General features: G+C 39.9%; 1 protein-coding gene across 2 annotated transcripts in view; it reads right to left on the bottom strand.

The window, feature by feature from the left end:
- Positions 1–7608, bottom strand: part of LOC118388930 (solute carrier family 12 member 5-like) — a 289966-nt gene extending 282358 nt beyond the window's left edge. For both annotated transcript variants that reach the window (XM_035778534.2, XM_052527249.1), the window contains exon 1: positions 7135–7608. In XM_035778534.2, the coding sequence (XP_035634427.1) occupies positions 7135–7285 (151 nt within the window). In that variant the 5' untranslated portion in view covers positions 7286–7608. The remainder of the gene's footprint in view (positions 1–7134) is intronic.
- Positions 7609–16952: the final 9344 nt, after the last annotated feature.

Here is a 16952-nt window from a genome sequence, read left to right as displayed (position 1 = left end):
TTATTTTGTCACAAATTGAAATTAGACAAGCATGCTAGAATTTTTGGAACCAGATAATGGCTGAGCAATTTTTATATATGCATGAAATCACCAATTTAATTGATGCAAAGGCCAAGACTTATTGTGGGACACCACTTGATCAATGTTATTTCACTATTTTCTCATCTAAACAAAAAGAGTGCTTTCATCATTCAACATTTGCTGTTATTCACAGACAGTTGAAGTCAGAAGTTTATATACACTTAGGTTTGAGTCATTAAAACTATTTTTTAAACCACTCCACAAATGTATTGTTAACAAACTATAGTTTTGGCAAGTCGGTTAGGACATCTACTTTGTGCATAATACAAGTCATTTTTACAGACAGATTATTTTATTTCACTGTATCACAATTCCAGTGGGTCAGAAGTGTACATACACTAAGTTGACTGTGCCTTTAAACAGCTTGGAAAATTCCAGGAAATTATGTCATGGCTTTAGAAGCTTCTGATATGCTAATTTGCATCGTTTGAGTCAATTGGAGGTGTACATGTGGATGTATTTGAAGGCCTAACTTCATACTCCGTGCCTCTTTGCTTGACATCTTTGGAAAATCAAAAGAAATCAGCCAAGACCTCAGAAAAAAAATTCCACAAGTCTGGTTCATCCTTGGGAGCAATTTCCAAATGCCTGAAGATACCAAGTTCATCTGTACAAACAAACAATAGTATGCAAGTATAAACACCATGGGACCACGCAGCCATCATACCACTCAGGAAGGAGACGCACTCTGTCTCCTAGAGATGAACGTACTTTGGTGGGAAAAGTGCAAATCAATCAGAGAACAACAGCAAAGGACCTTGTGAAAATGCTGGAGGAAACAGGCACAAAAGTATCTATATTCACAGTAAAACAAGTCCTATATCAACGTAACCTGAAAGGCCGCTCGGCAACGAAGAAGCCACTGCTCTAAACCCAACATAAATAAGCCAGACTACGGTTTGCAACTGCACATGGGGACAAATATTGTACTTTTTGGAGAAATGTCCTCTGGTCTGATGAAACACAAATAGAACTCTTTGGCCATAATTACCATTGTTGTGTTTGGAGGAAAAAGGGTGAGGCTTGCAAGTCGAAGAACAACATCCCAACTGTGATGCACGGGGGCGGCAGCATCATTTTGTTGGGGTGCTTTGCTGCGGGAGGAACTGGTGCACTTCACAAAATAGGTGGCATCATGAGGGAGGAAAATTATGTGGATCTATTGAAGCAACATCTCAAGACATCAGTCAGGAAGTTAAAGCTTGGTCGCAATTTATGGGCAAAATTACCAAATACTAATTGAGTGTATGTAAACTTCTGACCCACTGGGAATGTGGTGAAAGAAATAAAAGCTGAAATAAATCATTCTCTCTACTATTATTCTGACATTTCACATTCTTAAAATAAAGTGGTGATCCTAACAGACCTAAGACAGGGAATTTTTACTAGGATTAAATGTCAGGAATTGTGAAAACTGAGTTTAAATGTATATGGCTAAGGTGTATGCAAACTTCCGACTTCAACTGTACATACACTGTTTTTGGAAAGATGAGGTATCTCAAACTTTGACTGTTACACACTAAAACACCATGGTGAGCGCCACATTTTGTTGTTTTGGCTCTGTACTCCAGCCCTTTGGATTTGAAAAGATAAAAATACTATGAAGTTAAAGTAAAGGCTGACAGCTTTAATCTGAGGGTATTTTTATCCATATCAGGTGAACTGTTTAGAAATTACAGAATCTTTTCACTTTGCCATTATGTGTAGAGGGATGAGAGAAAAAAATCTTATCCATTTTGAATTCAGGCTATAACGCAACAAAATGTGGAATAAGTCAAGGGTCAATGGGTATGAATACTTTCTGAAGGCACTGTATATCCCCTACTATGTAAAATTAGAATGCAAAATGCCTTCTCAGCTTTCAATTTGCAAAATAAATACTGCCGTGTGTATCAATCACTCGCTTGGCCAGAGCCTGCATTTCAAGTAGGATCTAATCTTGCCATCTTTTCATTTTCCTCTGTAAATGAGGAACCTCTTCATAGAGGGACTCCCTTAGTCGTCAGCCAGGAGACACTGTTGGTTCACAGCCTTATGGATGCTCTTGTCTCGGGATCAACGATAACACGGTTACCATGGCTACTGCACCTTATCATTCTCATATTGCATTACACATGGTTTAACAGTGAGGAGAAAGATATACATTTTTTCAATTGATGTGTAGTACAGAATCGTCATCTACTTAATACTATTCATCTGTGATTGGACATACATACGAGGGTAAGCGTGGAACAAACCTTGGAGCTCACTCAGAGGGGGATATTATTCTTACTGAAATGTTGTTTAAAAGGCATTAAACTGATTACCAGACAAGTAATGGATCAACATCTATTTAAATGTGAAAGAAAGCCTGGCTTCATACAGCTTATCACTTGCTTTATCTTAAGTGTTTTTCTCTTCACTGCAAAACAAATTGTAATGAAATATGAGAATGAAAAGGTGATGTTGCTATGGTAACCATGTTATCGTTGCTTTGAGACAAGAGCCTCCATAAGGCTGTGAACTAGGGGGGTGCCAACATGGCCATACACGTATTTGTAATCGTATCCGTAATTGACAGTTAATAGTCGGATCGGATGATACTCGTGATCGGAAAAACTTTCAGAGGTCAGTTTGCTGTCACTCAGTCAGAATGTGCATTAGCATTTCAACTTTTTTTCCCTACCCTTGCCCCAATAGTTAGATATTATGCACATTGATACACTACATGACCAAAAGTATGTGGACACCTGCTCGTCGAACATCTCATTCCAAAATCATGGGCATTAATATGGAGTTGATCCCCCTTCTGTTTCTACAACAGCCTCCACTCTTCTGGGAAGGCTTTCCACTAGTAGTTGGAACATTGCTACTGGTACTTGCTTCCATTCAGCCACAAGTGCATTAGTGAGGTTGGGCAGTGATGTTGGGCAATTAGGCCTGGCTCACAGTCGGCATTCCAATTCATCCCAATTGTGTTTGATGGGTTTGCGGTCAGGGCTCTGTGCAGGCCAGTCAAGTTCTTCCACACCGATCTTGACAAACAATTTCTGTATGGACCTCGTTTTGTGCACGGAGGCATTGTCATGCTGAAACAGGAAAGGGCCTTCCCCAAACTGTTGCCACAAAGTTGGAAGCACAGAATCGTCTAGAATGTCATTGTATGCCGTAGCATTAAGATTTCCCTTCACTAGAACTAAGAGGCCTAGCCCGAACCATGAAAAACAGCTCCAGACCATTATTACTCCTCCACCAAACTTTACAATTGACACTGCATTTGGGCAGGTAGCATTCTCCTGGCATCTGCCAAACCCAGATTCGTCCGTCTGTCTGCCAGCTAGTGAAGCGTGATTCATTACTCCAGAGAGCACGTTTCCACAGCTCCAGAGTCCAATGGCGGCGAGCTTTACACCACTCCGTCCGACACTTGGCATTGCGCATGGTGATCTTATGCTTGTGTGCGCCTGCTCGGCCATGGAAACCCATCTCAAGAAGCTCCCAACGAACGGTTCTTGTGCTGACATTGCTTCCAGAGACAGTTTGGAACTTTGTAGTGAGTTTTGCAACAGAGGACAGACAATTTTTACACTCTACGCTGTCCCATTCTGTGAGCCTGTGTGGCCTACCACTGTGCAGCTAAGCCGTTGTTGCTCCGAGACGTTTCTATTTGACAAACTAACTTGTTGGAAAGGTGGCATCCTGTGACGGTGCCACGTTGAAAGTCACTGAGCTCTTCAGTAAGGCCATTCTACTGCCAATTTTCTATGGAGATTGCATGGCTGTGTGCTCGATTTTATACACCTGTCAGCAACCCGTGTAGCTGAAGTTGCCGAATCCACTCATTTGAAGGGTTATTCACATACTTTTGTGTATATAGTGTAGCTTGATAGCAAACATCCTCGCTGCGTGATTTATCATAGTTGCAGGCACCAGCAATCTAAATCATTAGTCCCAAAACATGCAAGGAAAAGTGGTTGGATGAAATTATGAAGAGACTGGAAGGAGAAATACAGCTTCACTTTATCCAATCGGAGAAGCAGGATCATCTGTCGCAGCCGGCCGTGACCGGGAGACCCATGGGGCAGCGCACAATTGGCCCAGCATCGTCCAGGTTAGGGGAGAGATTGGCCGGCAGGGATGTCTTTGTCCTATCTCGCACTAGTGACTCGGCGCATTAGTGCGGCTGGCTTCCGGGTTATGTGGACATTGTGTCAAGAAGCAGTGAGGCTTGGTTGGGTTGTGTTTCAGAGGATGCACGGCTCTCGACCTTCGCCTCTCCCCACCCGAAAATTTAAAAAAATTCTGATCATGGATAATTACAAAACATACTCGTATCCAGAAAATTGCCCATACATGTTACGATACTCGTTTTGTCCGATTACTCGTGACACCCCTACTGTGAACCCGCCGCGCTTCATGAGGACTAAGTGAGTGCAGGCGCTGGACAAAAGAGAGATTGCAAAATAAATACTGCCGTGTGTATCAAAGTGAAAAATGAGAAGTATTGAGAAGGCATTTTGCATACTAAGTTTACATAGTAGGGGATATACAGTGCCTTCCGAAAGTATTCATACCCCTTGACTTATTCCACATTTTGTTGTGTTACAACCTGATTTCAAAATGGATTAAATACACTACCGTTCAAAAGTTTGGGGTCACTTAGAAATGTCCTTGTTTTTTAAAGAAAAGCGCATTTTTTTGTCAATTAAAATAACATCAAATTGATCAGAAATACAGTGTATACATTGTTAATGTTGTAAATGACTATTGTAGCTGGAAACAGCAGATTTTTTATGGAATATCTACATTGGCATACGTAGGCCCATTATCAGCAACAGTCACTCCTGTGTTCCAATGGCACGTTGTATTAGTTCATCCAAGTTTATCATTTTAAAATGCTAATTGATCATTAGAAAATCCTGTTAGCACAGCTGAAAGCTGTTGTCTTTATTAAAGAAGCAATAAACTAGCATACTTTAGACTAGTTCAGTATCTGGGCATCAGCATTTGTGGGTTTTATTACAGGCTCAAAATGGCCAGAAACAAAGACCTTTCTTCTGAAACTCGTCAGTCTATTCTTGTTCTGAGAAGGTAAGGCTATTCCATGCGAAAAATTGCCAAGAAACTAAAGATCTCGTACCACCTTGTGTACTTCTCCCTTCACAAAACAGAGCAAACTGGCTCTAACCATAATAGAAAGAGGAGTGGGAGGCCCCGGTGCACAACTGAGCAAGAGGACAAGTACATTAGAGTGTCTCGTTTGAGAAACAGATGCCTCACAAGTCCTCAACTGGCAGCTTCATTAAATAGTACCCACAAAACACCAGTCTCAACATCAACCATGAAGAGGCGACTTCGGGATGCTGGCCTTCTAGGCAGTTGTCGCAGTGACATCATAAACATTCTATTGAAATAGTTACTTCCATAGTGTAGTCTTTTGTTTAGACATGTAGCTAGCTAGCTAAAGAATGAACCATAATCCCAACTCATAATGTTACTACCCTGCATGAATCGGCAGGTAGCTAACCAACCAGGTTCAATGTTAGCTAGCTAACATTGAAGAGCAACACTTATGCAGTTCTACTACGTGATATCTTTTTTTTATGTTACAAAGGATTACACATACTGACCATCTCATGTTATAGACAGAAGCGTTCTACATGGCAGACCAATCTGAACTCATCTCTCGGCATGTCCAGCCCACTCATTATCTCAGCCAATCATGGCTAGCGGGAAGGTTGCTGCCTTTTTCCGTGGCTAAACCAACTAGGCTGGTAATTTAACAATTGTATTCATATTTTATTATTAAGGCACATGAAAGTTCACATGTTCAAGAAGGCATTTGCCCAAAAAACATTTTTTTAATTAAGATTTACGTTCACGTCATCACTCCTGTGAAGTAGTGACGTGCGACATACGCCTAGTTTCCTGAAACGAGCCACAAATGGCAGCATGATTCAATAATAATTTTTATGCAGTAAGCAGACCTATATTTGTTTGTCTACTGCCTGGATACAGGAGGTTTTTATTATTAAAACTGGAAGAATAAATCGGTAGGGGACATACCACTTGTAGAGAACTCAAAACCATTCTAAACCATGTTAAGATTCATTAAGTACAGGAAAAAGGTATGTTATGCCACACACACACACACTGCATTCATACTGCAATGCAGATCTGATTGAATTCACCCTTGGGAAGTGATGAATGAGCAATCGAAATCGAATTTGAAAAAGTGCAATCTATGTGTATCTTTAGTGTTTACCCTGAACCAGCCCTTAAAGTATGTATGACGACTATTGGTCTGTTCGGAAAGAATTTATATGAACTGAACTGTACAGGACCTGAAAACAACTGTATTCTATAGCATGTTGCCTCTGGTAATGGTGAACTGCTAGAAAGAATCCTTAATGGACAATGTTCTAAATTATGTTGTAAAATTGACTACCATCAACAGATATTTGAAAACAAAGGGTTTACTCATTTCAACTTGGGGGAATGGGTTTGTAAGGTAATGGAAGGAGATCATTGCAATGCTTGGAATTACCAGCCACCTGTCATGCACCCAGACAATCTCAGTAAGATTAACGCACACTCATGGAGTCTCAGCAAGTAACATACCATGCTTGTCTAGCTGCATGGTTTAGCTGCTGTGACTCAACATTCTAAAACACCATAGTTTCAAACCAAAAGCACAATATTGCAACTAATCATTAATGTGCAACAAACAGTTCCATAATAATGCATGTAAATTATGTTATTGGGGCAGTTATTTGCTATTAAAAAAAACATTTGTCTGTTTTCTCTGTCATTTCAATTAATTTAAAAACAAAAATATGTGTATAGAAAATGCCATTAGGTTGACATTTTGCGCAATGCACCTGTGGCTTTATACCCTATTGCAATAATGGATGCAAATAGGACATTGTTGACCGTGTGCCCCTGCGGTCATTTAAAATTCAAGTCACACACAGACATCTATCTGTTCACAGACACTATGGTGGCACCCAGCAAACCACCAAGAGTCCAGGCATTACCATGTAGCATACAATACAGTAGCAGCGTGCATCCTACCTTCCACGACCACCACCTCCGTATTGAAAGACACCTCTTTATTTGAATAGCTCGGCGTGGGTTCATCTCCCTCGAACAGTTGGTTCACCTCGCCCTGGATGTCTGACATGTCGCTCTTGGAAAAGGCTGTCACTGTAAACCTCTGGCTCATGGTGTCGTCGGCAGTACCTCACAACGTTGAGACAAGCGGCGGGTCTCCTGCCTTGGCGGCGACACGGTGGAGGAATTCACCAAGGATGCAGATGCAGACAGACACTCCTGTCAGCTATTAAGAGGGCTGTTCACCGACTCAAGTGATTGTCCTTGGTATTATTGACCAGCAACAACAAGTTTTCCTCTGTCTTGCATTTGGAAACTGCGGCGTTTTGTTCGTTGATATATGAGATATTGAATGATGAGAATTCTATCACGTCAACCGGTGTCTGGAAACGGTTACGCATATGGATCCTAGAGGCGGTGGATCATCAGCAAATATGTGGGATAGACAGTAGCCTAAAGCCCGACAGATGGCGATATTGAGTCGTTCCAAAGGCATCCTATGCAGCCGGCAATACACTCGCCCTCTGAGCACCGGGCCAAACCAAAACCATAATTGGAGGCGGGGGGATCCAATCATACAACTAGGCTAGAGTAGTACTACATAGTATAAAGCCAGTAGCTACGGTGGGAAAATAATTTCCAATCCATCAATTTCATTCTGATATATTATTCAGGAAGTTGGTCTCTCTAAATGGAAATGATGTTCCGGAACTGGTCCATGGGGGCCTTGGATTGTGAAGGGGAAAAACAATTGCGCAAGGCGTGTAAGGGGAACTGAGCAATTGCTCATCTCTCTCTCTATCTCTCTCTCTTCTTAACAAACCCTTAATTCTGTGAGCTAACGTGTAACAAATAAAGAAGAACAGGGACATTTAACATGGTAAATTCAAAAGCACATATAAGAATTGTATAGAAAATGATATTTTTCAAATGGAGAAAGTTGTTGTGAAGTGACAATCTGTGCATCTTGAGTGTGAGTGTAATTTCTTAAAACAAGTGATAATTGGTAATGGTTATATTAGGCTCATTCTTGAGAGTTCAAGAGTTCAAAGACAACGTTGGTAGTATTAGAAACTTAGAAACAACTGGTTTCTAGTTAGGCTACATAATTAGAGAAGGGCTGTTTCTCTGAACCTCAGGCAAAAGGCTCAAGCAAGCCTGTTTCTCTCCCCAGTCAGAGGCTGACCAACCCATCCTCCTTATTTGTGTTTAGAAAACACATGTGAAGGCCACAATGTTGGCATTAAAACACTCCTCATGTTCATGCAACCTAATAAATCACACTAAGAATACTTCCACAACCACCGTTATATTTTGAGTCAATTGATAAAATCTGCTAAATAAATTGTCCCACCCTAGTCTTTACGCCACACCCCACCAAACGGCGCAAATGTACAGTAGGCTACCTCAAAATCTGTTCAAGAATGTTTTAGTGAAATGTGTCATTCAGTACAGGGCGTTACTCAGCGTTGCAAGCATTCAATTTGAATTTAACTGAACACACCCCAGAACTAACTTTCTCACAGTTGTTCTACAAAAAAAATACCAAGCGTTGTTCCATTCTGAACTGTTAGAGTTAGACCAACAGTTTAAAGTAATACAACAATTATTGGTATTTCAGTTATCTGGAAAGTTTGGGATGTATTTTCCATTCAAAATTCCCCAGAAACCACATATAAATTTCCTATATTAAAAAAATGTTATCTTCTGAAGTCCTGGGGAGGGTGTTGACCCCGGAACCCATTGAACCTGGCCCCACAATGTGCAACGCAAAGTTACGTCCTTGGGTTCGTACATAAAACATTCTTCATTCCGCCTGCAAAGGTGTTAATTGTGCCCCACGTTCAGCCATGGGTAACTTAATGTAGCATGAGTGAAACTAGATCCCACACATTGTGGTCTTGACGAGAATAAAAAAAACTGTTGGGGGAGGTTCTCTTCTTCCATTTCCTCTGAAAACCGGAACACCCGTTTGTTGACGACCCTGCTTAGGCTAAGCCAGGGATAAACAAGACTGCTGCAACCTGATTGGTTGAACGCAACACCTGGGACGAGCATTCTTAGGTACTAGACATTAGGGCCAAAGCCACATATGAGGACACTGAGGTCGGGACATCTGTCATTTTTTTGTTATTATTTTATATTTTGGGGGTACTCAGGCAGGATCTCAACTTGTTAGAATACACAGGGTTGCAATTTTGAAACTTGGTTGTGCATCAGTAGTTTTCCTTTTGTTATACGCCACTCGATCACTGACAGTCACTAAAATTAGCCCATGTCAGTAAAAAAAATTAAATTGGTAAATTATTCTAGTTAGTCTAGCTAGCTGTCTAAACTTGCAGTAATCATGGCCGAATTAACGACACACACCCAGGGGCCCTGACCTCCAGGGGGCTCTCACTAAGATATCATATTAATATGGCATAAGTCATGGCAAAATGTGTAGAATTGCAGGAAATTAGCTTTTAAAACTGCAAAAATTTCTCCCTACCCCATGGCAAAATGTTTAAATTACAGGAAATGTACTGTACAACTGCAACAACAACAAAAAGTTCCTTTTATTGCATTTTATTAATAAGATACTTAATCTGCTAACAGATCCCTCTATACTTATTACCCTAACTCTTTTCACACACCAATACGTACTCTCCTGAATGGATGACAATAATATCCCGAGTTACCATTCTGAAGATCGAAAAAGTCATAAATTCAGCAAAAAAAGTAACGATTCTGGGGGTGAAAACATGTACACGCACCACTTTTCGGTTTTACATTAAAAAAAAAATGTAAACAATTTTTTTTTTCTTCATTTCACTTCAACAATTTGGACTATGTGTGCATGTCCATTACATGAAATCCAAATAAAAATCCATTTAAATTACAGGTTGTAATGCAACAAAATAGGAAAAATAATAGGCACTGTATGCACTATATACATACAGCAAAAGGTGGCGCTACAAAGCATTAACTTAAGGGGGCTGAATAATTTTGCACGCCCAATTTTTCAGTTTTTGATTTGTTAAAAAAGTTTGAAATATCCAATAAATGTCGTTCCACTTCATGACAAGGGCACTGCGTTCATCCACCTCTGGCCTGCTCGCCTCCCTACCACTGAGGAAGTACAGTTCCCGCTCAGCCCAGTCAAAACTGTTCGCTACTCTGGCCCCCCAATGGTGGAACAAACTCCCTCACGACGCCAGGACAGCGGAGTCAATCACCACCTTCCGGAGACACCTGAAACCCCACCTCTTTAAGGAATACCTAGGATAGGATAAGTAATCCTTCTCATCCCCCCTAAAACATTTAGATGCACTATTGTAAAGTGGCTGTTCCACTGGATGTCATAAGGTGAATGCACCAATTTGTAAGTCGCTCTGGATAAGAGCGTCTGCTAAATGACTTAAATGTAAATGTAAAATGATTGTGTCCCACTTGTTGTTGATTCTTCACAAAAAAATACAGTTTTATATCTTTATGTTTGAAGCCTGAAATGTGGCAAAAGGTCGCAAAGTTCAAGAGGGCCGAATACTTTCGCAAGGCACTGTACTATTCACACACACTACATTGACTCACACACACACACTACATTGACACTCCCACACAAAACCCACACACATTCAAATATACACACACACATACATAGGGGAGAGCCGGGATGGAAGTAACACTTCGTGTTATTCCTATTTGCTCAGAGTTTGATAGAGCTAGAGCCACCTAATTTTATGACAAACAAAATATGTACCGTATACTATATACAGTGCCTTGAGAAATTATTTGTACCCCTTGACTTATTCCACATTTTGTTGTGTTACAGCTTGAATTAAACAAATATGAAATAAAGAAATTATAATGACAAAGTGCAACATGTTTTTGCAAATTGTAGCAAATTTATTGAAAATGAAATACACCTGAGTTAATACATGTTAGAATCGACTTTGTTAGTTGAAGTCTTTCAGGGTACGTCTCTAAGACTTTTGCAGACCTGGATTGTACAATATTTGAATATGTTTTATTTTTTATTCTTTAAGATCTGTCTATTTGGTTGTTGATCATTTCTAGACAGCCATTTTTCAGTCTTGCCATAGATTTTCAAACCAATTTAAGTTAAAACTGTAACTCGGCAACTCAGGAACAATCAATGTCGTCTTGGTAAGCAACTGCAGTGTATATTTGTCCTTATGTTTTAGGTTATTGTCCTGCTGAAAGGTGAATTTGTGTCTGTTGGAAAGCAAACTGAACCAGGTTTTTTCTCAAGGATTTGCCTGTGCTTAGCAATGTTTTATCCTATACCCATAACATGATGCAGCCACCACCATGAAAATTGAAACTATGAAGAGTGGTACTCAGTGATGTGTTGTGTTAGATTTGCCCCAAACATAACACTTTGTACTCAAGACAAAGTTAATTTCTTTGCCATATATTTTGCAATTTTACTTTAGTGCCTTATTGCAAACAGGATGCATGTTTTGGAATATCTGTATTCTCCACAGGCTTCCTCCTTTTCACTCTTTCATTTAGGTTAGTATTGTGGAGTCACTACAATGTTGTTGATGCATCCTCAATTTTCTCTTGTCACACTCTGCAACTGTTTTAAAGTCAGCATTGGCCTCATGTGAAATCCCTGAATGGTTTCCTTCCTCTCCGGCAACTGAGTTAGGAAGGACACCTGTATCTTTGTTGTGAATGGGTGTATTGATACACCATCCAAAGTGTAATTAATAACTTCACTATACTCAAAGGGACATTCACTGTCTGCTGTTAATTTACATTTTTACCATCTACCAATAGGAGCACTTTTGTTTGAAATTCACTGATCGATTGAGGGACCTTACAGATAATTCTATGTGTGGGGTACAGAGATGAGCTAGTCATTCAAAAATCATGCTAAACACTATTATTGCACACAGTGAGTCCATACAATTTATTATGTGACTTGTTAAGCACATTTCAACCCTGAAATTACTTAGGCTTGCCATAACAAAGGAGTTGAAATCAGGAAGCATTATGTCGCACGGCACTACTTCAAAGTAGAGACATTTTTCCACTTAGTTTTTATTTGTAACAAAATGTGTTTTGGGGCAGAAATGCATTCTGGGACACATTAACAATTCATGTGTCTTAATAATTTTAAAAAATGGGATGCCAGCAGTAAATACGAATAAAATGGTTAAATTACGAGGTTTAGCCAAGGAAAAAGACAGGAAGTTTCCCGCTAGCTTGGCTGAGATAATGAATGGGTTGGACATGCCGAGAGATATGTTCCGATTGGTCTGCCATATATCAGGCTTCTGTCTATAACATGAGCTGCTCAGTATGTGTAGATTATCATTGCAACCACAACTTTTTTTATAGATATAACGTTAGCCATGGAGAACTGCAAAAACATTGCTGCCCTGAATTTAGCAGGTGCTATTGGCAAAGATCAGTTGGAAAAAGTTGTGATGGACTACTTTCTACACATGGTCAGTGGGAACCAGAGTGACTTGACACAATGCGGGCCAATCAAGCTGTACAAACAAAACTGAGTTACAGCGCAGCAGTGCTGCGTCTCCAACAGCACCCTGGAGAAGCACCCTGGGCATGGACATGCTAAATATTTTGCGTCCCTGCCTTTGGCAAAGTGGGCACTGCTTATCATGGGGCAGGGTGCTGTTGGAGACGCAGCACTGCTGCGCTGTAACTCAGTTTTGTTTGTACAGCTTGATTGGCCCGCATTGTACAATACAATACAATAGTACAATAATCATAATACAAGCCTATTAGTCTACTTTTCAGCACCAATTGGTAGATAGAATATACTCTGATCTTGTATGAGATTATTTAAGGTTAGGAAAGTATTTATGAATCATACATAAACATGGTTGGTGAGCCTTTAGGCACAAAATATATTAGCGAATCAAAAATACAGTGGTTGGATTCATCCTGAAAGTTGCCATATTAAATGGTTCAATCGATTAGATATTAAAAGATGATAACAATAGGGTTTGAACAATAGTCCTGTAAATCTACCCTAATCCTGGAACTGTGATGACAATGGTCCAGTCGTTGTGAACCATGATCCAGGCTCCAGGTCTATGGTCTGTGTTCCATAATGATTCAAATAGGCTCCATGTCCTAAATTATTGCACAAATTGTAATACCTTAGACTTATATGATACACTATTTTTTAGCAAGCCTCAGAAATAACCACATGGATGACAGAGGGGGGAAAAAGGTAAACTACTGTAACAATGTAATGGAATGATGCAAAATGTAGGCATCAAATTTAAGGAAACTAACAGTCACTGCACTAAAGTGACAGTTATTATGTATGTGGGTATTACTGATGGTGGCTATAGATAGTGCATAATATTAAATAAGATAGAAATTGGGCAACATTCGAGAGCACATAACTCAAACTCGGTAGGTTCTGTGCTACTGTCAGTGTGCATGGGTTTCCATAGGCTACAGCATGGGCTTGGGTCTCCAAATTTAAGCCCTGCAAATGATGAAGCCATAGGCCTAAAAATTGTATTCTGAATAATGACACAGCTATTTATACTTCATTGTGGAAAAGAGGCCGAAATATGTGCCATGTCAGCCTTGTCTCAGACTAGATGTAACATAGTAAATGTAAATCCAGACACTTAAATTAGTATATGTTAATTTGGTATGGTTACATTAGATATACGGTTACTTAAGGCAAAAATGAACATTGGTTGGGGTGTATGGGTTGGTGTATAATGTGAACATCGAGCAACCCAAAGGTTACGAGTTCAAATCTCATCTCGGACAACTTTAGCATTTTAGATAATTAGCCACTTTTCAAATACTTTTTACTTTTGATCTATTTTGCAAATACCCCAAACCCTAACCTTACCCCTTTTAAGCTAACCATTACCCTAATGTTAACCTTAACCCTTTTAGCTTTTAGACGAGATGGCCTACAAGGAGGAGGTGAGGGCCCTCGGAGTGTGGTGTCAGGAAAATAACCTCACATTCAACGCCAACAAAACAAAGGAGATGATCGTGGACTTCAGGAAACAGCAGAGGAAGCACCCCCCTATCCACATCGACGGGACAGTAGTGGAGAGGGTAGTAAGTTTTAAGTTCCTCGGCATACACATCACGGACAAACTGAATTGGTCCACCCACACGGACAGCGTTGTGAAGAATGCGCAGCAGCGTCTATTCAACCTCAGAAGGCATCCAATCAGAGCCCAAAACTATAAGGCATCCAATGCATCACCGGGGGCTGCCCTCCAGGACATCTACACCACCCATGTCCAGGATGGCCATAAAGATCATCAAGGTCAACAACCACCCGGCCAACTCCAGAAGGCGAGGTCGCCCAAAAACTATGAAAAAGGCTTCTCTCAGAGGGTAGTGAGGTCTGCACAATGCATCAGCTCACTTTAATAATGGAAATTGGGCAAACTACAATGCCCTCCAGGACATCTACACCATCCCGATGTCACAGGATGGCCATAAAGATCATAGCCAAGGTCAACAATCTCACCCGAGCCACTGCCTGTTCATCCATATATCTTTATGCTATCCTTTCCAGAGTAGGAATTGAGGGTCAGCATTGTCGGAACAGGTGCATCATCTGCTAACCAGGGACTGATTTGAGGCTGAACCTTAACCCTTTAACCTAACTCCTGAACTTAACCTTATCTCAAGGCCATCAGACATTTTGTTAAACAGCCACCACTACCATTGAACCATTTCTGCCAACATACTGACTCAACTCCAGCTCACTTTAATAATGGAAATTGATGTAAAAAATGTATCACTAGTCACTAGATTTAAACAATGCCACATTTTAATATAATGTTTACACGTTTTTGGACATTTTACAAACTGTAATTCATAGACATCCACAAATTAATACACACCATACCAAACGTGATATATCATTCTAAATGGTGTGTACAGATTTACATACAGAATAAGTTCAAATGCTCTGAGACCAATTTGGTCATGTTGACATGCTAATCAGTTTGCTGAAATATGACTGGTTTCACACTTGTCTCCAGCAATCACAAGGTAAATTATCTAAAACAATTGGAATTTATATTTACAATCCCTTTATACAAACGGATTAGTAGTTTACCTAGCTCTTATCAATAGCTCTTATCAATTTATAAATTACAGTGCATGGAGATTGGTGTTATTTAAATTGGAAAGAAATAAAGTATGTTTTTCCACTTGGGCAACCTTATTCATCATTTCCTCACGCATAAAGGTGATGGAACGGCATATTTGTAGACACACCTATAGCCATGGGAAGTAGTTTCGGGGTGGAAGAGCTGTGATTACAAATCAGTGCAGTTTTGGGCAATGAATATCAGATAGACATTTCAAATGGTTTATTTGTGGTTATTCTTTTTGCTTAAGTATTTTGAAGTACACTCTAGAGAAAAGGGTTCAAAAAGGGTTCTTCAGCTGTCCCCATAGGAGAAGACTTTTTGTTTCCAAACTCTTTTGGGTTCCATGTAGAATTCTCTGTGGAAAAGGTTCTACATGGAACCCAAAAGGGTTCTACCTGGAACCAAAAGGTTTTTCTTCAAAGGATTTTCCTATGGGGACAGGCAAAGAACCCTTTTTGGTTATAGATAGCACCTTTTTTCTAAGAGTGTACCGTGAAATTAAATATAATTTAATATAGTCATATTTTCCACACTGGAAATTTCTCCCTATAGGATCCCAATGGGTTGAAAAACCATTGAATATAATTCATATTATTCTTATCAATAACACTTTGAAACAGAAGTTGTATCAGTGTGTCGGAATCTGGTATAGTGGTAGTGCTGTCAAACTTTTGATCACACATTGCCCCTTATGGCGTTGGGTTTATATATGTATTCCTCTACCTATCACACTCCCCTCATTTTACAAGATGTTATATCAGTAAGATACATGTAAATGCTATAGTGTGCTCCCTCAAATACACTAATTGGATAGGTTAACGTTTATTGTCATGAATCTTGCCCTGGAGGCAGAACTGACCGATTTCCACTAGATGGGCCAGCTGCAAAGTCAAAATTGTCTACATCTTAATTAAAAATGTTGAAAACAAAAATTAGATTTTTGGTCTTAATTTAAGGTTAAGTTTAGGAATTAGGTTTAGCAGTTTGGTTAAGGTTAGGGTTAAGGTTAGGTTTAAAATGTGATTTTCTGACTTTGTGGCTGTGCCAGCTACTGACCACTCTGCAGAGCTGCCTCCAGTACACGAGTCATGACAATAAATGCCAACCTGCTTCATAATGACAAGACCTGGGTTGAAATAGTATTCTAATTTTGCATGTTTGCTCGCGCCTGCCTGGAGTGTCAAATGGGCTTTACTTGCATTTTCGGAACTGTTCCTGTGCATTGTGCAAAGGCAAGCGCAGTTAATCTAGGCCTACATCTACATCACTTTCAGTTGCATACAGCATACTCTTATTATGCATAGCCTTGTACTTGCAAAGCAACAAATTATATTTGTTTTGAGTTCAGTTCCAGACACATTTCAGGTGAATGACACTTGGCAGCTGTACAAAGCAAAGACCATGTTGAGAAACCAAGGTTAAAGATAATCTCACCTGTTTTATAACACTTGCCAATGTTTTTGTGTGCTTTCCGTCAAAGGCTTTGAGTTCGAAACTTTTGAAATACCAAAACATGAGGATAATATTGAGTCTGTCAATCACGTGGTGACAGGCAGTCCCTTTGGGAATACACATACTCTAAAGGCCTTGTTTGAAGGTAAACATGGTACATGTGTGCACAGTGTGATATTTTCGAAGGGGAAATCA

Source organism: Oncorhynchus keta, chromosome 10, assembly GCF_023373465.1.
Source record: "Oncorhynchus keta strain PuntledgeMale-10-30-2019 chromosome 10, Oket_V2, whole genome shotgun sequence".
NCBI classification, from domain to species: Eukaryota; Metazoa; Chordata; class Actinopteri; order Salmoniformes; family Salmonidae; genus Oncorhynchus; species Oncorhynchus keta.
This window is presented reverse-complemented; position numbering and strand designations above follow the sequence as displayed.